The 23,937-nt window shown below is 40.0% G+C and overlaps 1 protein-coding gene across 6 annotated transcripts in view; it reads left to right on the top strand.

Annotated features, from left to right (window-relative positions):
• Nucleotides 1-23,937, top strand: part of RGS6 (regulator of G protein signaling 6) — a 537,898-nt gene that overhangs the window by 14,130 nt on the left and 499,831 nt on the right. For all 6 annotated transcript variants that reach the window (XM_045564571.1, XM_045564581.1, XM_045564589.1 and 3 more), the window contains exon 2: nt 10,244-10,347. In XM_045564571.1, the coding sequence (XP_045420527.1) occupies nt 10,264-10,347 (84 nt within the window). In that variant the 5' untranslated portion in view covers nt 10,244-10,263. The remainder of the gene's footprint in view (nt 1-10,243; nt 10,348-23,937) is intronic.

Genomic DNA, 23,937 nt, shown 5'->3' with positions numbered 1-23,937 from the left:
ATAAAGGATTAGACTTGTTCAAGGGACAGGAAAAATGTTTATGTAAGGGACTAAACAGTAAATATTTTGAGATTTGTGGGCCACTACTCAACTCTGCCATTGTAGTTCAAAAACAATCATAGGCAATGAATAAACCAATGGGTGTTTTTTATAAAACTTTATTAATAGGCACAAATTTGAATTTCATACAGTTTTATGTGTCATAAAATATTATTCTTCTTTGAACTTCTTTCAACCATCTAAAAAATGTAAAAACCATTCTTGGCAAACAGATGATCTAGAAACAGGCAGCAGGCTAGATTTGTCCCATGGGCTCTAGTTTACCAACCTGTGAGCTAGTTGACTGTCAAGGGCTATTCCACAGCTCTGTGTTAGGACTGATATACTAATCTTTTTAGAAAATATTTTTTCCTATCTCACGAACATTGTTCAAAAGGGTATATTCCTTTCTTTTAGATTAAGAATAAGAAAAATAAAGGATTTTATTTTACCTTTATTCCTTCTCCCATGCTTGCTCTTTCTTTTTGTAGATCCAAGTTTCTGACCTATATCATTTTCCTCTTTCAGAAGAACTTTTAGCATTTCTTGCATGGCAGGTCTGCTGGGGATGAATTTCCTCAGTTTCTGCTTGCCTGAGAAAGTCTTTGTTTTTCCTCCACTTTTGAAGGATAATTGCACTAGATGTAGAATTCTAAGTGGGTGTCTTTTTTTTCTTTCAACATTTTAAGTATTTCACTCCACACTCAGGCTTGCATGGCTTGTGATGAGAAGGGCTCTGTAATTCATATCTTTGTTCTTCTATAGGTGAGGATCTGGCTTCTTTCAAGATTTTCTCTTTGTCTTTTGTTTTCTACAGTTTGAATATGATACACCTAGGTGTAGTTTTTTGGGGGGCGGGGACGGGTATTTATCCTGAATGGTGTTTTCTGATCCTCCTGGATCTGTGGTTTGTTGTATGTCATTAATTTTGGGAAGTTCTCAGTCGTTATCTCTTCAAATATTTCTTCTACTCCTTTCTCTCTTCCTCCTCCTGGAGTTCTGATTACCCTTATGTTACACCTTTTGATATTGTTTCACAGTCCTTGAATGTTATTTTTAAAAAAAATTTTCCCTTAATTCTCCCTGTTTCTTTTTAGTTTGGAAATTTTCTATTGACCTTCAAGTTCACTGATCCGTTCTTGGCCATTTTGAATCTTCTGTTGAGCCCAGGAAAGGCGTTCTTCATTTGTCCGGTGTTTTTGATTTTTAGCATTTCCTTTTTAAAGGAGTTTTTTTTTAAAAAAGAGTTTCTGTCTCTCTGCTTTCATTACCATTTTCTTTTTCTATTACAACCCTTAACATTTTAAATCATAGTTATTTTAAATTTCCTGTCTGTTAATGACACAGATAATTCCAACATCTGTGTCATATCTGAATCTGATTCTGATGATTGCTTGTCTCTTCAGAATGTGTTTTTTTTTCTTGCCTTTTAGCATGCTTTGTAATTCTTTGTTGAAAGCCAGACATGATGTATTGAGTAATAGGAACTGAGGTAGATAGGTGGTTAGCGTGCAGTTTGATTTAATCTGGCAAGGAGTTGGGCTATGTTTAGTGTTTGCTGTGGCTGTACGTGCCAGAGGCTTCAAATCCCCTTAGTGTCCTTACTTTTGTCTTCTCTCTTGACTTTAGGTTTCCCTAAGTACTCGTCCTCAGGGAGTTTGCGTCCTGGAGGTCTTTGAGCTGTAATCCGCTGTTATACTGGAGGCTGTTGGCGTGGCAGTGGTGTGTAAGTGAGCGGGAATGTTCTGTAACCATCCAATTAAGAGCAAAAATGGAGGAACTTCCCTTTAGTAAATGCAGTAATACTTTCTCCTATAAAAGAAGGGAAGATAGAGAACATGGTGGCTTAGATGAGGGTGTCTGAAGATGAGGGACTTGCCTTCTGCTGGCTTCCATTTCTTTAGTGAATTTTGTGTTTTAAGAGACCAGGCTGGAGTCTAGTGGCATCATCATAGCTCACTGCAACCTCGGACTCCTGGGCTCAAGTAATCCTCCCACCTCAGCCTCTTAAGCAGCTGGGACTACTGGTATGTGCCACTGTGCTGGGCTAATTTTTTTTTTTTTTAATTTTTTTGTGGAGATGTGGCCTCACTCTGTTGCTCAGACTGGTCTCGAACTTCTGGCCTCAGCCTCCCAAAGTGCTGGGATTACAGGCGTGAGCCATCACCCCTCGCCCTCTTCTGTGAAGTGAGTCCATCAATGGAGGCTTTCTGTTAAGTGTGAGCAAGAACAAGATAGGAGATGGCCAATTCAAAAAGTGAGAAAGCAAGCTTGGTAGGAAAACATTTTAGGTTTGGCGGGCAGTGTTGACTACTCATTTAAAGTTTGTGGTCATGAATTTAAAATGCAGCTCGTCAGCCTGTTTGTGTGATTTCCCCCCCACCCCAAAGCATTCATCCATTTGGATGTGAGCTTGGAGTTGGTGGATGTGTGGGTTCCATCAGAGTTGGAGTTTTGCGAGGGCAGTATGACATCGCAAGGGGGAAGTGTGGCAGTAGAGGGTATTTGCAAGGGAGTGATTGGGAGTGACTGTACCCAGGGAGCCTGCGAGAGCAGACAGTGAAGGCAGAGTGAGGAGTAGTAATGGATAGTGAAAAAGTTGTGCGTTCAGTGGAGTGACTGTCTAAATAAGTTTGAAGGAAGTTTGCAGTGTGCGTGGAGTAAGGGAACTGGGAAGAGCAAAGACGGACAGAGTCGGGGATGCTTGTACTGGGAGCTGAGGTGATACAGACACTGGTGATGACAAGGTTCACACGAGGTGGCAGTTGAGGAGGAAGAAGGTTCAGGTGGGGAAATAAGGAATTGAGAAACCAGCTTTTCAGGCAGGTCTTTGGTGTTAAAGTTACTGAGGTCGATGGAGAAGAAAACCTCTGAGAGCTGGAGGCTGGGAGTCTTCAGGAAATGAAAAGGCACAAGCAGACGAGAGGTGGAAAACAGCAGTGAGGACGGGTAGACAGTGGCATAGCCAGATGGCCTGAGTGTCCCAGCAGGGATTTGTGTCAGAGGGAGGGAGGGAAATCGTTTGGAGCAGCAGCGGAGAGCCAGGAGGATGCCTCTCCTACTTCCTGTTCTCGAGATGTATGGGGTGAGGACAGCTGGGCTGCCGGGGAGGGGATGTCCTCAGGGGAAGGCAAGTTTCCATGAAGGTCACAGAAGGTCAAAGTTCAGAGAGGAGGTGGAAGGACACAGTGGGCATACTGTTTACAGAAGAGGAGATCAAAGCATGGGACGGGTCTGTGGGGAGTTGGCAGGGCTGAGGCTGTCCAGAGCAGGGCGGATGGAGTTCGGAGCCCTGGGAAGAGGATGCCTGGGTGGCATCTGGCTGCACCTGCACTCCCAGCAGCGACTCTGTTATGTGGCCGACTTTCCACCTCTCCCTCCCAGATCAATGTTTAGGACCTTTGCTTAACATAGGGAGCGTAAAATACTTTTGTTTATAAGCAGCTTTGGTAGACTAATTTGTTTAGACTATCAGGCAACTGTAGCAATTTAGGATTGTGTTTGTTTATATTAAGGTAGTATTCATAGGGAGAAGTCAATTTCACTGATAAACTAGGAAGTGGAATGAAGGAAACACAGATTAGTTGAGGACCTACTATGTACCAGGCTTTGCACTAAATACTTTCTGCATTGGGTTTCACTGGAGACCTGCTGGATTTCACTGATGTGTTGGAAAGACCGTGGGCATTGGAGTTAGTCCTGGGTTTGAATTTTAGTTCCTTGGTGGACAAGCTGTGTTATTTTGGGCAAGTTACCCAGGTTCTCCAGGCTTCATTTTCTCATGTATCAATAGATTGGGAATAACCTCCACCTGTTGTGGTGGCTGGGAAGAGCGGCCCAGGTGATTGTACTGAGCAGACCAGGCTGAGAGCCATTGCAGCAGGGTGATTAGTATTTGTCCATTTTAGTGACAAGGAAACCAAGGCCCAGAGAGGCTCACTATGTTGCTCACGGTCTCACAGCACTGAAGCGGCATAGCCAGGATTGAGAGCCAGTTCTCTGACCTCAGGACCTTTGTTTTATCCATTATGTTGAGTTTCTGCCTTAATACAAGGGAGGCTAATGGAGCCCCGCATCAGCCTGTCTGCTCAGACATTAGGCGATGTGGGATGGGATGAAGGGATCAGGTGAAGGGAAGACAGGCTCTATGGAATCTAGGTCAGTGGTTTCCAAACTTGGCTACACTTCCAAATCACCTGGGGACCGGTTAACCTACAAATCTCCAGGGAGTACCCTAGGCTACTAGATTTCTGGAGCATGGGAGCCAGGAGTATGTACATTTATTTTTGAAAATTAAATTTTTTTTTTTTTTTTTTTAGAGAAAAGCTCACACTTTCTGTCTCTCAGGCTGGAGTGTAGTGGCCATACATAGTGGATCATAGCTCACTGCAGCCTAGAACTCCTGTGCTCATATGATCCTACCCCCTCAGCCTCCTGAATAGCTGGGACTACAGGTATGTGCCACCATGCCTGGCTAAGTTTTAAAATTTTTTGTAATGATGGGGTCTCACTATATTACCCAGGCTGGTCTCAAACTTCTGGCCTTAACCAATCCTCCTACCTTGGCCTCCCAAAGCGTAGGCAAGAGCCACAGTGCCCTGCTGAGGAACATGTGTATTTAGAATCTCCCCAAGTTTATTCTGCAGCTGCCGGTCTGGTTCAGTTCCTTGGACAGGCTTTCGGGAACTGTTGCTTTCTAACCGAAGTTCTCAAATGATCAGGTGATTATATCCCTGTAAAATTCCGGCTGCCTGGCAGTGCCACCAAAATCAGCCTTTAGGGGTTGAGCACTATTGCCTTGTTTTAAGATCTTTGGTTTATTACCTGAAACACACACTCGATCTGTCATTGAGCATTTGAACTTTGAGTATATAGGAGATGTCAAGTTGGCAGACTCTGCTATAACAGAAAGAGTTATTTGTTATTTAGAGCTGTTGTTCTTCCTTCTCTCCCCTTGAGATTCCTGCCCACTCAGTCAGATTAGAGCTATATAAACAAGCTTGTACTACTGAGCTAGCACACATCTTGTAAAGTTTTTTTTTTTTCTGAAGTGCTTAACATTGCTGATGTCAGAAAGAAAATCCACTGGATTTTAATGGGCGGGGGCAAACAATGTGAATCTGATATAACTTGGAGGAGAGGGTAAAATGTCAACAGAAATTCTTATTTGGCAGCATGAATATTCAGACTGTATCGCAGTCAGGGAGTGATTACCTCTCCTACATGACATTTCCCTGAATAGGTTTTGAGGGCTGGGCACTAAGAGTGGCAGCCATGATGTTTAAGGCTTTTAGCTGCATGTGACGATGATTTTAGTGACATTGTAGGGTAATTGCGGTCGTCCTCCTTGTAGCGAGCTCTGCATCGGGATCACCTGAGGAGGTCGTCAGACTGCTGAAAGCTCCATCTCAGATGCAGGAGTCAGAACGTCGGAGGGTGAGGGTTGGAGTGGGCTTCACCATTGATTCTCGTGCCAGTAGCCTGGAAATTACACTTGGTCAAAGACTGGCCTAGAACAAGACCGCTGGTCAGTCTCTACGTTCAGCCTATGCTAGGGCGTTTACGTGACGTCTTTAAAAGCAACTCTGCATAGTAGAGGGTTCTCATCTTCCAGGTGAGGAGCTGGAAATCTAGGGTGGGAACATCAATTGCCAAAGGCCATGCCATAGCCTCAGTGAGGGCAGTGCTGCGATGTGATTCCCAGCCTGGCTTCAAAGCTCCTTCGTTTTCCATGTCATCGAGCCCCTTCCTTCCTGCTCTGCTCAGCGTTGTTGTCTGCTACACCCTAGGCTGTGCTTGCTCCAGGGGGGCTGGGCTATAAAGAAAACAGCAGGCATTTGTTATAACTGCCAGTTACAAATGCCAGGTAAGTTTGGAATAAATTGTAGGCGCAGTCCTGACTTTCATAGACTTTGCTAATCTGTTTGTCACAGATGTTCAATTGTTCTGTTATTCACAGGGTCTCCCCTCACTGTATTTTCTACCTTCCCCATGTAGTACCTTCTTACTAAACTACTTATGAATTCCTGAGTTTAGGGCTGGCCCCTATCAATAAACCCTGGGGACAATCTTCACGTGTGATTCCACACATGGGTCATTTTTGGTAAAGAGCCTTCATTTGGGGAAAGTTTTAATGGCTTGTTATCCAGATGAATGTTCCAGAAAGTGTTCACTGCATCTTGGTGGAATCTCATCAGTTCCATCATTCATTTGAAAATATTTGAGTACCTACTATGCGCCAGGCCCTGTTGTAGATGCCACAGATCGAGGGTGAACCCAGCGACAAGGCCCCTGCCTATGCAGAACTGGCCTTCTAGTGGGGAAATCCCTGATCCACAAGGAAATGAAGAAGTCCTATGAATTCAGGTTGGTGCCAGTCCCTGTTAGCTCATCCTACACTCTTGGCTGTCGCCCCCTTAATCTCTTTGAGATCAGATCGTCTTCGTGGTGTTTTTCTCCCGAGGGTCTAGCGCGGTGCTGAACCCCTCCTGGGGCTGCAGGTTTCCATGCCTGCGTCTGCTGCAGCCTGGGCTGAACGGCAAACTCCGCCTCCCCTGGCTCCTCCTCATCCTTCTACTCCGATCTCAGTTGTCACCTCCCCCTGCTCTGTGCCATCATAATAGAGCACTTACACATCACTATGTCCTCTTTGTGGGCACGTCTGTTACCCCTACTGGACTCTGAGCATTTTAAGGAGAGCACCTGTGTCTGATTTCTCTGTGTATCCCCGGGGCCTAGCGTGGAGCCTTGTGAAAGTAGATGCTCAGCACATTTGCTCAAAGAATGAATGTTTGGTCTCAGAGAACCTAGTGGTGGGTGGCGGTGTTACAGGAATTGCTTCGTGGGGAGGGATGCTGAGTCAGACAGGGGACGCTCCACCCTGAGGTTTTGTGATTCTTTGAGACATGCAGCTGAGAGCACTGCCATGAATAGAGGAGAAGGGCTAGGTAGGCAGTGATGGTGGAGAGAGGTGGCATGGAACATTCTGGTGAGAGCCTTTGAAGCAAAATTAAAAATTGGAAGTTCTGAGGTTCTAGATTGAAGCTGGAAGGAACTTTAAGGATGCTGGTTTTTATAGCTAATGTCCAGCTGAGGTCTAGACAAGCCGTGGCCTGACTTGCTTCTGACAGCTAGTTAGTTGCAGAGCAGGGGGCGACCAAGGCCTCCCAGTTCAGAGGGCTTTCCACTGTGCTGGGACTGAGATTTGTGATGGATAAGGGAACAAAACGCACAGAGAGGTGAAGTAACCTGCCCCAGATCACACAGCCAGTAAGTGGTGGAGCCTGGATTCAAATGTGGATCTGTCTGATGATCTTAGTAACCACTAAGCTATATTGTCCCTTCTTGGAGGTTGTAGAATGCATGGTCTTAGCTTATTTTCAGTTTTCCTCTTTTGTTAGCCATGAGTCATTATAGGAACATAATATTAACACACTTTCTTTCTATTGAAATGCAGCTATGTGTTTGCAGAAAAAATACTGACATTCTTCAAACATTAAAGTAAAAGTCCCCAGATTATTTACTGTGTGTATGTACATGCAGTATATGTTAATATAAATAAAATGAAGAAGGCTCTCTTTTTGTTTACCACAAAATTTAAAACATTCCTATTCGTTTCCATTGTACTCCATGTAAAAGAAGTATTTATACTGTATTGCAATGAATGCAAATCTAGTCCTTTAATTTCATGAACCCCAGCCTTGCAGTCAATGAATTTAATTTAAACCTACCTATGTAGGTTTCACATCCAGTTCTCCCTGACATCTGTTGACATAGGGACTAGAAGGTAGGTACATTATTATTTTAGAAATGATTCTTTCTAGACACAGAAAAGTTAAATTGCTTGTCTGAGTTTCAAAAATGAGTTAATAGAGGAACCCAAAATAGAAGCTTTTCTACTGAGTAGTAGACTCACTAAAATTCCTAACATAAAGACCGTCCACATTCACTTAGTAGTTTGAAGTCCAGACCCTGGAACATCAGCCTGTTTTAACACCCAGAAATGCTTCTGTGGGTGGGAGGGGGAGGCCAGGGATAGGCAGAGGGAGAGCTGACACGTTTGTTTCTAGGTCACGTCCAACCTTGCCATGATAACACAGTTTTCTAGGCGGAAGAGAATACGCTCATTAAAGTGAAAGTGTTCATTTTAAAATACAGCAACAGAAACCCACAAGGGCTGTGTTCCACAGATAAATGAGCAAACACTAATGGGCTCAATTTTTGTTTTTCATGCCCTGTCATATTCTGTATTAAGGCAAAGGAGTAGGCAACTAAATAGTTGTTTAAAAATGGAACCATGTTGTTCATTTAACTTTAAAAGCCACTGATTAGAATAATAATCAGTGTTTCCATGTAGTACTATATTCATAGAAATACTGATATTACAGTGGGTAGAGATAATAGAATGATGCTCTTTATCTCTTTTTGTAATCTAATTCTAAAACATCCTTATTCATAAATGATGAAGAAAGCAGGCGATGTTATTCAAATGGGATATTTTGGGCAATTAAATTCTTAGCATAAATTACGAATTCCTATCTCTCCTCCCTCTTTCACTGAGATTTGTTTTTATGGAATGACCTTTGGTACCAACTTATTTTATAATAAAATGTTTCCTGAGTTTTTATTATAAATTGAAATTACCTTTCCTGTGAAGTATGGTATTTATAAAAGTTTCTTTGATGAAAAGCCTGTGAATTTTGTACAAATAGCCCAGGCAGTTTCTTAGATTAGTGATAACATTTGTATAGGACTTTTATGGCTTTATACTATACTTTCACACTCAGCTTATCTGACCCTTCCTGTGCAGAACCCGGTGGAATTCGCATTTTACTGATGAGAGTAGCGTAGAGGAAGGGGCCTTGGCGTGATTCTGAACACAGAGCAGGCATTCGCTGAACGGAAATTAACAAAAGGAACCCAACAGGTTATTTAACTTGCTCAAGGTCGCACAGCTAACATGGTGCCACACCAAGAATGGAACTTACTTCTTTATTCAAAAATTTCATATGCCTATTGTGTCACTGTTGTCAGGCTTTTAAAAAGACCACATTAAATATATTCATTTTTCTTAATTGAGGTGAAATTCACATAACATAAAATTAACCATCTTTAAGTGTATAATTCAGTGGCATTTAGTACATCCACAGTGTTCTACAACTGTCACCTCTATCTAGTGCCATAATATTTTCATCATCTCTGAAGGACACCCAGTATCCATTAAGCAATCACCCCACTCCGTCCTCACTCCAGCCGCTGGCACCTACTAATCTGTTTTTTGTCTCTATGGATTTACCTGTTCTGGATAGTTCACATAAATGGACTCAGACAATATGTGACATTTTGTGTCTGGCTTTTTTCGCTTAGCATAATATTTTCAAAGTTCATGCGTGTTGTAGCAAGTCTCAGTCCTTCATTCCTTTCTATGGCTGAATAATATCCCATTGTACGTATACACACATTTTGCTTATCCATTCATCCACCAGTGGGCATTTTGTGTTGTTTCTACCTTTTGGCTATTGTGAATAGTGCTGCTGTGAACATTTGCATACAAGAATTTGTCTGAATATTTGTTTTCAGTTATTTTGGGTATGTACTTAGAAGTGGAATTGCTAGATCATTTGGTAATTCTATGTTCAACTTTTTGAGGAAGCATAATACTGTTTTCTACAGTGACTATACCATTTTATATTCCTACCAGTAATGTATGAGGGTTCTGCTTTCCCCATATCCTTGCCAGTACTTATTTGAGGGTTTTTTTTTTATTATAATCATCTTAATGGTATGAAGTGGTACCTCCTTGTGGTCTAGATTTGCATTTCCCTAATAAATTATTCATATTTTAATGCACAGAATTAATCAGAAAATGAGCTTTGGCAAGACAGAATCAACATCAAAATGATTGGCTTCATCTGTCTTCAGGAGATTATTCAAGAGCAGCATATATTCACTCCTAGGGTACATGATTCTGGGTTGAAAAGAAAGAACATGTTGCTTTGGGATTAGAAGAATGTATGTAGGTAGTAAGACCACAATTATCCCCCTTTTTTTAATACCTCTTAAATAAATGAGGAAAAATAAGAAATTATATCATTTTTTTTTTGTTTTCATGACATCTGCCGAAAGATACTTAGTTCTTTGCATTTCAAAGCTTTCTTTGTATAATTCCTTCCTGATTTAATGGTCTGTTCATTTATTTTTTCAGTGTGAGTGAAGACGCCCAGGATGGCTCAGGGACCCGGGGATCAAAGAGCGGTGGGGATTGCGGACCCAGAGGAGAGTTCTCCCAACATGATAGTCTACTGCAAAGTAAGGCGTCTGGTTAAATGCTGTGCGTGCTGCCTGTGTGTAGGGTCGTGTTCTGTGCAGGGCTGACTGATGGGTTGGCGGCAAGACAGATGTTTTCTGCCTAAATTGCCTTGACTCATAAATGAATATTTTCTTCTCCTATCCTCTGATTCTTTCGTTCTAAAACTCAAGCAAGTTAAGTTTTATTATACTTGAACACTTGGTATTTAACATTTGAAAAATATTATACCGTTTAGTTTTCTTTAAACCCAAAGGTTGCCTAAGCAATGCTGTTGGAGACATATTCTCCTTCAGTAGAAAGGCCTTAATGTAAGATTCATTAACTTAAGTTCTTTGAACTCATAGTATGTACAAGGTCTGGGCTGAGTGCCGTGGGAGATACAGAGGTATGTTCACATGAGATATGCTTACAGTTGGTAGGAGATATAAGATATACACAACTGAGTGTTATAGAGTCTGAATGTTAATTTCCAAAATGGTGGAGCATGTAGAGTGTTAGTTATATAATCTCAGAGGAGGGGGCAATTTCTCCCAGCCACAGACGTCAGAATAGCCTTGTGGAGGAGTGATCTTTGAACTCAGTTTTAAAGATGGATGGGATTGCTTTATGTGGAAAGCAGAGAGGAAGAACATTCCAGGTGATGAGATGCGTTCAGCAGAGGCACAGAGCTGAGGAAAGTAAACAGTAAATTACAAGGAGTAAATGAAGGTGAGATTTTAGGAAGAGAGGCTGGATGGAGCCAGATTTTAGTGTTGGCTTATAGGCAATTTATTTGTGACAAACCTGTGTGCTGGGAATTGTAAGATCAATATCTTTTTGGAATTATGCGTCTTGCCCCAGTGTGCCCAGGGGATTGTTATCAAGATAGAGTGGAGGCTCTAGGGGGGATATTTCTGTATCTGTGTGAAAGGTAAAAAGGACCCTAATCTAGTCTGGGAAATGCTTTCGGAAGTGAGAGGGACTGATAAGAAGTATTAAAGAATTTGAATTAAAAATGACTTGGAAACTGACTGAATGTGGAATTAGGAGGAGAGTAGAGGGTCAAAGATGAGTAGGTTTTGGATGCTGGGCGAATGAAAGCTATTGATGCTATTAGTTCAAATAGGGACATTTGGAAGAAAAATTCATTTTAAAGGAAGAAACTATGGCACATAAGTTTATTTTTGCACATGTTGAATTTGGGGAAATAGTTGCTTCTTATACACATTCCTAATGTTTGCATGTTTGTGAAAATTAAGCCTAACTGCATTACATGTTAATAAGGAAATGAGTTAATGTTCATTCATTTCAGTAACTGTATGAGTTGTCTGCTCAGTTCTGTGTGTTCTGTAAGACTGTGTTCTATCTATGTTAATCATATGGGCAATGTTGGACTAGATATTCCTGGATGATCAATATGGTAAATTTTTGTCTTTTCCTTGTAAAAATAGAGCTCTCAAATTGTTCTTGCTTTGAGTGTAAAATTCTGTAATCTTTGCTTTGCAAGAGAATTCTTAGATAACCCATCTCTAAGAAAGATGCTTATTAAATTATAAATAAAATATAGATTAATGAGGCTAAGCAATTAGTGGAGCATACAAAATAATAGAAAGATGTTTACTCATTGTTACCTTCTTAACCAACCCCAAACTGCAGGACCCTGTGCCAGGCTGGCAGGAACATAAGCTTTGGAGTCAGACCTGGGTTAAAATTCCAACTTTAACACTTTCTAGCAATATGACCTTAAGTTGGTTATTTAACTTCCATGAGCCTCAAATTTTTTCATTTATAAAAAGAAGAAAACATGCAGGAGGAAGGTTATTGTGAAGATCCATTTAGATAAAGTGAGTAGGCATCTTATATCCTACTTGTTCCGTAATGTGGTCTATAGTTAATATTTGTTTTTCTTTTATCTTTAGATCCTATAGAGACAAAATGTATAAATGTTGGTGCTGTTAATAAGTTGACTAAAGTAAATTCATACACTGAGTTGCTTTTTTGAGACACATGAAAACAACAAATATTTTTTATATTATTCAAGGGATTGCAAATCCATGGATTATTAAAGGTGAATAGGAAATGTAAAGGTCATGCAATCTGAACACCTTTCTACTAGCATGTTTGGTATTATATTGAAGGGAAAAAACTTCCTACAGGCTTGTGAGAATTTAGTTTTTACTTTCAGGGTAGTATTAGGGGCTCTTTTCTGGTTTTAGAAGCAAAGTTGTCAATTGCTATAGTTTCTTAGAGAAATGACCACTAGTAATGACAATATTTCTTGCTTCCTTGTGACAAATTTGTGAAGATGGTATGTGTGTGTTCATGTTATTTACTATATTAATTAATTACTATAAAAGGAACATTGAATCTGTTCAATCTATTAGAAAGAAAGAAGGCACACTTATTGCACAATGTGGACCCAGGCCCTGGAATAATTTTAAACCTAGTTAACTGGACATAATTATTTACACCATAGTGGTACTTGAACCACGGGATAGTCACATAAATTTCTACTGCCAGAGCTGTAGCTAGGACCAAGAACTTACCCACAGTAGGACATTATCCTCAAGGTATCAGTAAAGGTCAAATCTTGAAGCCTGAAACCAGTGGCAATTTAAAGTATTTTTTATGGATATCCTTTTTGTGTAATCATTTATTCAAGGTCGTAGCCATCAGATCAAATCTTTTCTTAGATATCTACAACTAAAATTTACATTTTAAAAAAGGGTACTTTCGTTTTTGTTTTCTTTCGTTTGTTGTTTCTTTCTCTTGTTGTCACACATTTTCAGTGTGAAATTTTTGCTTGGACTGTGTTGTGTTGATTCAGACGCTGACATTTAAAAAGCCAATTCTAGAGAAATGAAGCTTCTGGTAAACTTTTGAGTAATAAGTGGGATGATTATGTCCATAATGTTGTTGTGACTTTTAAATGCCATTTAGAATGGTAACCTTCTGACATATGAGTAATGAGGGGTGGATTTCTTAAGCCCCCACATTTTTCAGAATACACTTCATTTTCTTTTCATGTCATTAACTGTGAGAAGTAGCACGTTCTCAAAGCATGACTTATTTACTGACTTCAACAGAGTTTCTAACTTACTTTTTCATCCTTCATAGTCACATTTTGGATTGGAGATATGTATGAAAAATGTATTGGTTACGTTAAAGATATATTTAAAAGAAAACCTTAATTATTCGTTAAGACACCCAGACCTGTTAAGCTTTTTAGTATTCCTAGATCCTAAGGATCCTGGGTTATCAAATTGCCCAATGGAGTGATGACATTTGAATCTAGCTATACGTCATATCATTTAGGGGTGCTTTGTAAAAATACCAATCCTCAAAGGACCCCCTCCACAAGGCATTTTCATTTTATAGGTCTCAACTGGGTCCTAGGAATCTGAGTTCCAAGATGTTCTCAGAAGAATCTGATGCCCAACTAAGCTTGAAAAACACTTATTTAGCATCTTTTACGATATCCAGGTATAGTGTGTGTTGCAAAGTAATGGGAAATTTGGTGTTTTGAATTAGAGTTTTGATTTCGTAATTACTTGTAGATCCCTCAAGATGTAGAAGTGCCAAGCTCTTATCCTAGTGTTAGAATTAAGGGGCTTTAGTAGCTTTATCTTAGAGATTTTCTTGTCTTATTTTATAGATGAAAAAAATGAAAGGGCTAGAGAGGATTATTAGCTTGCTTAAGGTTACTCAGCAATTTCCCAGCGAAGCTGTGATTGTATCCAGGAAGCCTGGCTGTCCCTGTCAGTGTCCTTTCTACACACCATGGTTCTACCGTGTCATCAACCACAAACTGCTATTACCACATTGTTGGAGTGCAGTAGCCATAGGTTACATTAAATTGATGAAAATAATATGTGGCGGAACTTTGGCTTTCATGTTCATTCTGGAAGAGTGAACATGGGTTAATGTCTCACATTTGTACTGCTAAAGTTTCATTCTACTTGCTGGGACCTTTGTTTCTTGGGTAAAGGTTTTCTGAAATGTTCCCCCTCTTTTATGACTAGGAATTCTTTTGAGTAATATTAGATTGCTTTCTGAATTTGTTTGGTTTTCTGAGTGGTATTAACAATGTTTGATATATTTGACATATTTCCCCAACTAGACCGGTAATTTGATTTGGTAGAACTTTGGGCTCTTAAATGGTGGGTGGACAGAGAAAATTATAGCTTCACTTGACCCAGGCTTGGGTCAGGATGCAGTACAGTGGGGTGGAAGATGCCAAACTGGGGTCTGAGGGCTCTGAGTCTCTGGTTCCAGCTTTGGTTCTCTGCATGGGAAACTTCTGCTTCCTAACTCTGTTTCTTGTTCTTTCTCCCTCTTTCTTTCTTTCCCCTCTTCCTTCCTAATTGTAAAATATTTCCAACACGAAAAGAATATATTCTGTGTTCATGAAAAGTAGAAAGAAGAATTAAAAAATGACCTCTGTATATCCAGCATTAGCTTAATAAATAAAATATTACTTTGACTTCATTTCCTCTTCTGCCAAGTGAAGGAATGGATCTAAATAATGTGCAGGTACTTTTCTGAAATGATTGCAAAATTCCATTCTATAATTTTTTGATCTTTTGGAAGTTAATATACTTCCTTGATATTAATGTTGTGAGACTTTATGCACATTTAAAGGTCTTTTGAACTTTTCTGGAAATATTTTGGACAGTTGTAGATAATCTAAATTGGATTGAGATTAAACCCAATTTAGTCAGGCATTGGAAGAAAAAATTTTAATTGTAAAGATTTAACATTCAACAGGGAAAGTTAGATAAAGTATCTTCTTGGTGGCAGCCTGTTTTTTTTGGCTTGCTAATAAGATTTAAGACATTTGTACAATTATCATCTTGCAGTACTAATTGTATATTATATAGGTAACGGCAACAGCATTTAAGTAGCAACATTGTAAAATGTCAGTAATATATAGTGTCATGGATGAATCAGGAGTTTTAGAGGAAGAAGAAAAAGCCAATATTCTTGTATATCAAAGGGGTAGTTGCATAGCCTTGTTGTTGATGGCTTTCTTTACCCATTAGTTTCTAGTTATTGACTCCTTTTCTGCTGGTGAGTCTACCCTTTGTATTGCTGTGATACCCCCAGGTCGCTCTCCCTAATGAGCTAGGGCCCTTGGAGTCCTGGGCAGAAGTTGGTTTAGGCATACTTCCAGAAAGTAAACGTAGCACTATTTTAGTTACATTGGCCATGGCATGCAATAAGAAGGGAAAAATCTAGCCTGGAAGAGGCAAAGCTATGGAGGACGCTAGGACTAGGATGTTGTTTTGGAATTCACAGATGGCAGTGGTAGAACCCACATAATTGAGAGTCTGGAAACCTGCAGGTCCTGGTGACCAAGGCATAATGAGGATTAGAAATGATTTAATCAGCGAGCATGTATGAAGTGGTGTTTGTATGCCAGATATGTTAGATGTTAGGGCTGAGTCATGAATGAGCCCATAGGACAGTGGGGGAAGAGGTAGGGAACAAGCACTTATGGTGCTGGTAGAGGAGAGCTGAGGGGGAAGGGAGATGATGGTGTCGTAGAAGACATCCAGAGGATTTGGACCTGCCTTAATTCTTGGAAGATGAATAGGAAAAGGGGAGAAAAGGTGTAGGAGGCAGAAGGACTAGCACGTACAAAGGCACAGAGTTGTGACGTTGTATACTGAGTTCTAGAAACTTAAAGTGGCTGTTTTCATGAAGCTAGATTTCTGTGATGAAAGATTGAGAAATAAAGGTATATAGGTAAATCAAGGTCACATCACAAAAGACCTTATGTATCATGCCAGGTAGTTTGGAAATTGTGCAGATATCTTTGCTTTGTGCCTCCACCCCTATGTTCTACCTCTCTACATGCTGCTCTCTGCCCTAGAGGCTGAGCCATGTGGACCATGTCTACAGGGCTCCTCTGAATTTTGCCTTTCAATCAAGTTTGGTCAATAGAAGTCTGAGGAGAGATGGGAGGGAAGGAGAAGAGCAAAGACGGGGTGTTTCTTCCCCTGGCTTGTGGTCTGCAAGGTCTTGCACTTGCTAGATGCCTTGACTGAAGGTCATTGACTCTCTCAAGGCAGGCCCCTCCCCTCTTCTAGATGGTCGCACCTTTTTCCTCTACTCATCTGTTTGGGCCTTGGGGTGGTTCCAATGTGTATTAGTTATCTATTGCTGTGTCATAAATTATCCCAAAAGTCAATGGCTTAAACATGACATTGATTATGTCACAGTTTCTGTGGGTTGAATAATCCATGTGCAGATTAGGTGGGTTCTCTGGCTCTCAGTGTCTCTTAGAAGGCTACAGTCAAGATGTTGGCTGGGTTGCAGTTTCATCGGGAGTCTCATGCAGCTGTTGGCTGCATTCAGTTTCCTAAGGGCTGTTTGGAATGATGGTCTCAGTTCCGCACCAGCTGTTGGCCAGAGGCCACTCTAGGTTCCTTGCTACAGAACAGCTCACAGCATGGCAGTTTGTTTCATCAGAGTGGGCAAGTGAGAAGAGTCAGAGAGGGAGGGTGGGTGGTGGGAGCCTTAGTCTTTTATAACCTAATCTTGGACATGATATCCCATCCCTTTTGTTAGTAACAAGCCATTAGGTTCAGCCCTCAGCCAAGGTGAAGGGTTTACATGAGGGTTTGAGTATCAGGAGTCATTGGAATCCAGGAGATCATTGTGGGCCATTTTAGAAGCCATCTACCTCTGTGGTCCCCACCCCCCAGGCTGTGGACTAGTACCGATCCATGGCCTGTTAGGAACTGGGCTGCACGGCTGAAGGTGAGTGGTGGGCAAGTGAGTGAAGCTTCATCCGTATTTACAACCACTCCCCATCACTTGCATCACCGCCTGAGCTCTGCCTCCCCTCCACCCTCACCTGCGGTCCACGGAAAAATTGTCTTCCACGAAACCGGTCCCTGGTGCCAAAAAAGGCTGGGGACCACTGATCTACCACATAGTTCTACTGGCCAGGGGTTTCTGAGTGTTCCTTTATAATTCCTCTGTGCCTTTGTGCTTCCTTACACTTGGTCCTTTTGGCAATAAACTTTCTTTGAATTGTCCTATATTATGTGTGTCATTTGTTAACTGATGAAGACCCTAACTCATGCAAGGTATTTTCCCACAAGCAAAGGAAAACCATTGAGACTTTGTTTTTCTTGATGAGAAAATTCTCCATAAAAGGATTGAAAGCAGGGGAATCGTATGTTCAGTGTGGGGAATGGGATCTCAAGTAGAGACGTCAGTGTGGAGCTCAATGTGTGGCCAACGTGGAGAGAGTTCAGTGTAGAGGGAGAGTGTAGGAGAAAGGGTAGCATCGTGGATAGGGGAATGGTTTGGAGATTTTACAGGAATTCAAGTGAGGAAAAATGATGTCCAAACCAGTGGCAGTGGTAATATAGATGAGGGGATAGACATGTTTGAGAGATGTTTAGGAAGGAGAATCAACTGGATGGGTTACTGATAAGATGTAGGGAGGACTTGAGGGTAAGGAGCAGGAATGACCTGGGGTCTTTTCACTAGGTTATACGTAGGGGTTCTCAGAAAGTCTCCTGGGACAAAATTTTGAACCAAATACCTGTAGACCTGGATCACCTGCCCCTCTCTTCCCTGTTTATGGATAAATCAAGAGTGCCGTGGAAAGAGTATGTAACCGGACCAAGATATCTGGGTATTTATTCTAGCTGCACTACTAGCTCATGTATGGCCATGCGTAAGTTGTTTCTACTTTTTGTTAAGTTCAGTTCTTTCATTTGTGAAGTGGGGTTAGCTGGGCTGGGTGATCCCAAAAACATTCTTCAGTTCCAACATTCTAGGGTTTTCATAATCTAAAATAAAGAAACACACATTTTAGTATTTGTTCCTTTTCCTAGCCTTTCTTTTAAATTTTTTATAAAAAGCTAACCCAGGCAAAACTTTAAAACCAGGTATGTCAGAATGTTTAAAACAAATGCTTTTTGGTCTTGAACACTTAGGGCTTGTTTTCTTTCTCTCTTCTCTTCTGTCTTCTCTTTTCTCTTCTTTTCTTTTCTTTTAACATTAAATAAAATTCCCAAGGACTAACTTCAGAGAATGTTTGGGGTAACTCATTTAATTGTTCAGTCTGCATTTTAAAATTCCTTTCATTAAGTTTTTTGAAGTTTTTTTTTTTTTTTTTTTTTTAAATTGCCTTAGGAAAAAAACTGCTCTGTTTTCCTTTTCCTCCAGGATTAGACTTGCTGGAAGAAAAGCTCCCCCATCACATTATCTTGGGTGGCAGGAGACAGGCGTGCAGGCAAGTCCCACACCAGTGGTATCAGTGTCCACAGATGAAGGGATGGTATATTTAGTGTGGGGAATAGCTCAGTGGAGTTTAATAGGATGTGTTTCCATGAGTATAGCTTTCTCATTTGAAAAGCCTCTGGTGTGTTTAAGTCTTCATTTCATCTTTCCAATTTTCTCCCCTCATTTCATTTCAGAGAGTGTAAGATTTTACATTTTGGCAGTTTATCACTCTTGCTGTTGACACTCCTTTGCAGTATTCTTACCCTCTGGAGAACTTGAATGGTCACAGAGCATATTCCCTATCGGCAGGATTTTGAACAAGAGAAATTAAAAGCTAATAGTTAATCTGTGAAAAAATAAGTTTTAAATCATTGGAGGATGGGGGATTACTTTTAAAAATTCTATTAGTTTGCCGATGCAAATACAAATCTAAACAGAAAATAGACAGAGCTTTTGATTAGTGTTCTTGATTCTAAAAATGTATTCCAATGAGGGAATGGAAAAATATGCAAAGATATAAATATATAGACATATGCCTATTTCAAAAGAATATTGATAGCTCTGTAGTAAATAATATCCAAAGATTGGAAATAAATCAAATATCCATTGAGAGGAAACTAGTTAAATAATTACAGTGGAATAGGATTCATATTTGGAATGATCCTGTAGTTAGTCTACTGGATTTACCTCCTGGTAGACCCAATAATTGCCTTGGAAGGAAGATGGCTACTGATATTCTGGGATATGGTTAGGGGCATATTCTTTGCTTTGTAAACCCTGTAAAATTTTATCATTTTTAAAAATAAAATTTTTGTTTTATTTGTTAAATATGATAGTTATATAGATTTCCTCAAAAATTACCTTTTCCATTACCCTTTATTGCTTTATCTCCCTGCTTACACCTGAAACTGTTTTCAGTATTTTCTTTAGTGCAGGTCTGCTGAAGATACATTTGCTCAGTTTTTATTTGTCTAAAATGGCTTTGTTTCATTTTTACATTTTGAAGGGTGTTTTTTTCTAGAAATAGAATTCTAGATTATCATTTTTTTTCCATACTTTGATGATAATTGTCGTTGTCTCTTGGCTTCCATTGTTTCTGTTGGAAAGTTAGCTGTAAGCTTTATTGTTGCTCCTTTGAATGTAATCTGTTTTTCCCTTTGGCTGCTTTTAAGATTTCTATGACTTTGGTTTTAGCAGTTTTTTTTATGAGGTGTACTTTTATTTTTTATTTGTTCTCCTTAAAGTTCATAGCACTTCTTTATATTTGATTGGTACTTAGAAAATTTTCAGCCATTAACTCTTCAAAGTTTGTTTATATGTAGTTTTCTCTTTTCTGTCTTCTTGGGACTGTGTTCATATATTATGACATTATTCCTCTGAGTTTCATGTTTCTTATGCTCTTTTATGTAGTTTTGATTCCTTCTTCACTCCCATTTTGTGTTTCAATATCAATATTTTCTGCTGACTTATTTTCCAGTTCACTAATTATCTCTTCAGCAGTTGGATAATCTGGTTAAATTTATCCCATTGAATTTGTATTCAGTGGGATACAAAGTATTGCCCTTTGACTTCTTAAATTTCCATTTAATTCCTTTTTATAGTTTCTTGTTTCCTGCTAAAGTTCTCTATTTTGTCATTTAATTCCGAAACATTAATAATAAAGTCTGTATCTGATACTTAAAAATCTTTCTAACTTGGACTGTTTCTATTATCTTTTTCTTTCTTCTTCTTCTTTCTTTTTATATTTCTAGTTATTAAGTTCTAGACATTGTTTATTTTACTAATATCAGGGAGATAATTTGAGGCTCTAGGAGAATGTTATCTTACTCCTAAAAGAATTTAACTATTTTTTTAATGTCAGTCAATTAAAATAGAGGCATGTTACCTTAATCTAGTCAGATACAGAAATTATTTGTAGCTTGAGTTTAGTTCTTCTTAGAACTAGTATATTTCTAGAACACCTTTACTCTTTGTAGGGACTCTTTCTGGTTCCAACCAAAACTTTGGGTGTTCATTCAGCCCCTTTTCCCTGGTGGACTCTAACCTCTAATTTGGGTCCCTTAAGCTCTGTGAGACTGCCAAAAGCTCTGTTCAGCTTCTCAGTCATGTTTTTACTTAAGAAATTGGCAATGTCCTTGAGAGGGAAAAGTACTTGCACTTGCTGGGCTCACCTTCTAAGCTTTCTTCTTCTTTCAGATCGTGGCCTCACAAATTCTTACTTCCTTGGTGCTCTCTAATACCTTCAAACACATTTAACAAAACATTTTTCAGCCTTTCTAGTTGCTCTCAGCAGGAGAGTTATTCTGAAACATCTAGTTAGCCATTGTTAGAAGTAGAACCCCAGCACATTGGTCTTGAAAGAAGATGGATCCATCCACAGCCTCAGTTTGCTCTTAAAATGTTTTAGAAAAGACATTTCCTGAGTGTTGTATTGGAATAAGGTGGTGGTGGTGGAGAAGAAGAAAAAGTAAGAGAAACTTTCAGCACATTTAGGAAATAGAACTGAGAGGGTGAGAGAGAAGGACTCAAGGCTGGTGGCCAGGATCTGGCTGGGAGGCTGGGTGGTGATGGCACCCGTCACTAGGGTAGGTAGCAGGAGGAGAATGATGCCGGAGCCCAATGTCACCATGGTAACAAGATGATATTCATTCACTCCAAACTAGTTCTGTGAAACTCTAGAAAGGGGGAATAAATTCAGGCAAATAACTCTAATATGACATGGACCTGAAAAGAAGCTTTATGTGGAGGAAATCTTACCAGGCTCTAGAGACATTTTTGGTTTAGAAAACAGGAAGTAGCTTCTGTCTCTCAGTATGACACTTCTGAATATTCCTGTATTGGTTTCCTAGAGTGCTGTAATAAAGTACCTCAGACTGTGTGGCTTAAAGCAACCAAAATTTATTCTCTCATAGTTCAGCAGGCGAGAGGTCTGAGATCCAGGCATTGGCGGGACCATCTTCTAAGGAAGGCTCCAGGGAAGACGCCTTTCATGCCTCTTCCTAGCTCTCTGTGTCTGCTGGAAACCCTCGGTGGTCCTTGGCTTGCAGCTGCATCACACCAGTCTCTGCCTCTGTCCCACGTGAGCTTCCTCCCCGTGTGTCTACCTCTATGTCTGCACATGGCCTTTTCATAAGGACGCTGGTCATTGGATTTAGGTTCTCCCACCCTCCCAATCTAGAACGACCTCATCTTAACTAATTGCCTCTGCAAGGACCCCACTTCCAAATGAGGTCACATATACAAGTACCAAGAGTTGGGACTTCAGTATGTCTTTTTGGGGGACATAATTCAATCCATAACAATTTATAGTTTGCCTCTGCCTGAAATGTAGTGCTCTTGGTAAAAATCAAATCAAGAAGTAGTGTATTTATTGAACCTTTGCTTCTGGCAAAGCATCGTGTGAGGAATGAAAAGTAGCACAGCACCAGACCGAGAGTGGTGCAAGATTATAAGCATTTATTGGCCACCCACTGTGTACCAGATACTATGGTGGGTGCTGTAGACATAGCCAGTCATTTAATCATCAGAATAGCTTGTTAGGTAGGTGGTATTACAGACACGGGAAGTGAGGATCAGAAGGCCTGAATAACTAGCATTAAGTTGGTGGTATCAGGATTTGAATCTAGGTTTGCTTGATTGCTTTTATTCCAAAAAGTCTGTGGTTTGGGGGAAGAAATTGAGTTATATAAAAAAAATTAAAAAAAACAAAGAAAATATCAAGTTTGTAATTGTAAAAGAGTTAGTATGGACAAGGCAGGCTTATAGAGGAGGAAGAAATTTGAAGAAAAGACTTGCATTATGTCCTTAAGAAAGGGTAGGGTTTGACACAGTAGAAAAGACTTGAGAAGTAATTCCGGGTAATGGGAAGGATGTGAGCAAAGGCCTGGTGATAAGAAAACATCAGCTGTTTTTAGGAGACAGTATATTTTATAGTATTAGATAGAAGAGATGTACCTAACCTAATTATAGCCTCACTCTTCATATAAAGACCCTAATGCAAGAAAACAGAAACACTTTTAGCTCTGTAACTCACATGATAAGATATTGGTAAAGCCGAGCTTTCCACCAACCTATTTTCTTTCTTTCCTTTTAGCAAATAATTGTTTTCCATTTTAAAAGTAATAGTTTAATTTCAAAAGAATCGAAGCATGAAGTAGAGGAAAAAAGTCTCATATATTCCTGCCATGCAAATATGACTAAAGTTAACATTTTGGTCTGTTTCTTCCCGGTCTTTTAATTTGTATCAGTACTATATATAATATATTAACCTAGTGGGTAATCACAGTGTATACTGTTCTGTGCTTTCCTACCATATCCTAAGCATTAATGTGTGCATAATGTGCCATCATCACAGTTTTAAAGGTTGCATAATATTCTGTTAAGTGGATACTGCGCTATAATTTAATTATTTAGTGTCTTACTTATTATTAGTAGCAAAATTTAGTTGTGACCTGTGTCACAACTCCTGGTATATATTGTTTACTAGGAGGTCAATATTGGTTTCCGCATAGATAGACTGGGCTTCCCTGGGTTGTCGTAAAAATTCTGTGTCATTGAACTTCAGAGAGACAGTGAGGGGATTTCTAACAGTTAGGGCCTGTGTTTTCTCTCCTTTCTGCCTCTGCACCACATCCCCGTCCCAGTGTCTGAGTGGCTTTGCTGCACCACCCTTATCCTGAGAGCTCCGTTGGCGTTGGGGTATTCAGACATTTTCAACTTGGAACCTTTCCAAGCCATTTGCTATTTTATCCTCTATTTGTTTTTCTTAAGCAACTAACTAAATAAGAATAACATTTCAACCTCTTTCCACTCCCCACAGCATTTTTCTTGCCTGCACCACCTCTGCCTACAGTTTAACTGTGGGGTTCTTCTTATATTTTAAAGCTAAATACAAAAGCACAGTTCTGAGAAGCAGCCAAGTTCTGCAGCCAAGTCTGAAGAATAAAACTTTAAAACAGCTCTTCTGTCACACACTTGAGAGGGGAGGCAGGCTTTGCTATAAATAAGTCACATTCCATTTCTATCTCATCCTTTGCAGTCCTCTTGGGCAATGCTTTTTGTATATGACTACAGTGTTCTCGAACTGCCCACTCACCCCTTTCAACCTTCCCTTTTATACCTCATTTTATTTAAATGTTCAGTAGTTTTGGAGTTTAGGGACCCTGCATGAAAGAGGAGTAGAACTTTCCTTTCATTCTTCAGGGTTAGGTGAGATGAGATTCAGTGGCTGGCTTTTTAGAAGCTACACTTTCCTTTTGTAACATTTTTAGCAGTTGCTCAGTATTAGTTTCCTGTAGTAACAAATTGCCACAAACTTAGTGACTTAAAACAAAACAAATTTATTCTCTTGCAGTTCTGGAGGT

The sequence above is a fragment of the Lemur catta genome, chromosome 1 (assembly GCF_020740605.2).
Source record: "Lemur catta isolate mLemCat1 chromosome 1, mLemCat1.pri, whole genome shotgun sequence".
Taxonomy (NCBI): domain Eukaryota; kingdom Metazoa; phylum Chordata; class Mammalia; order Primates; family Lemuridae; genus Lemur; species Lemur catta.
The sequence above is the reverse complement of the archived record's forward strand: the minus strand, read 5'-3'. Positions and strand labels throughout refer to the sequence as shown.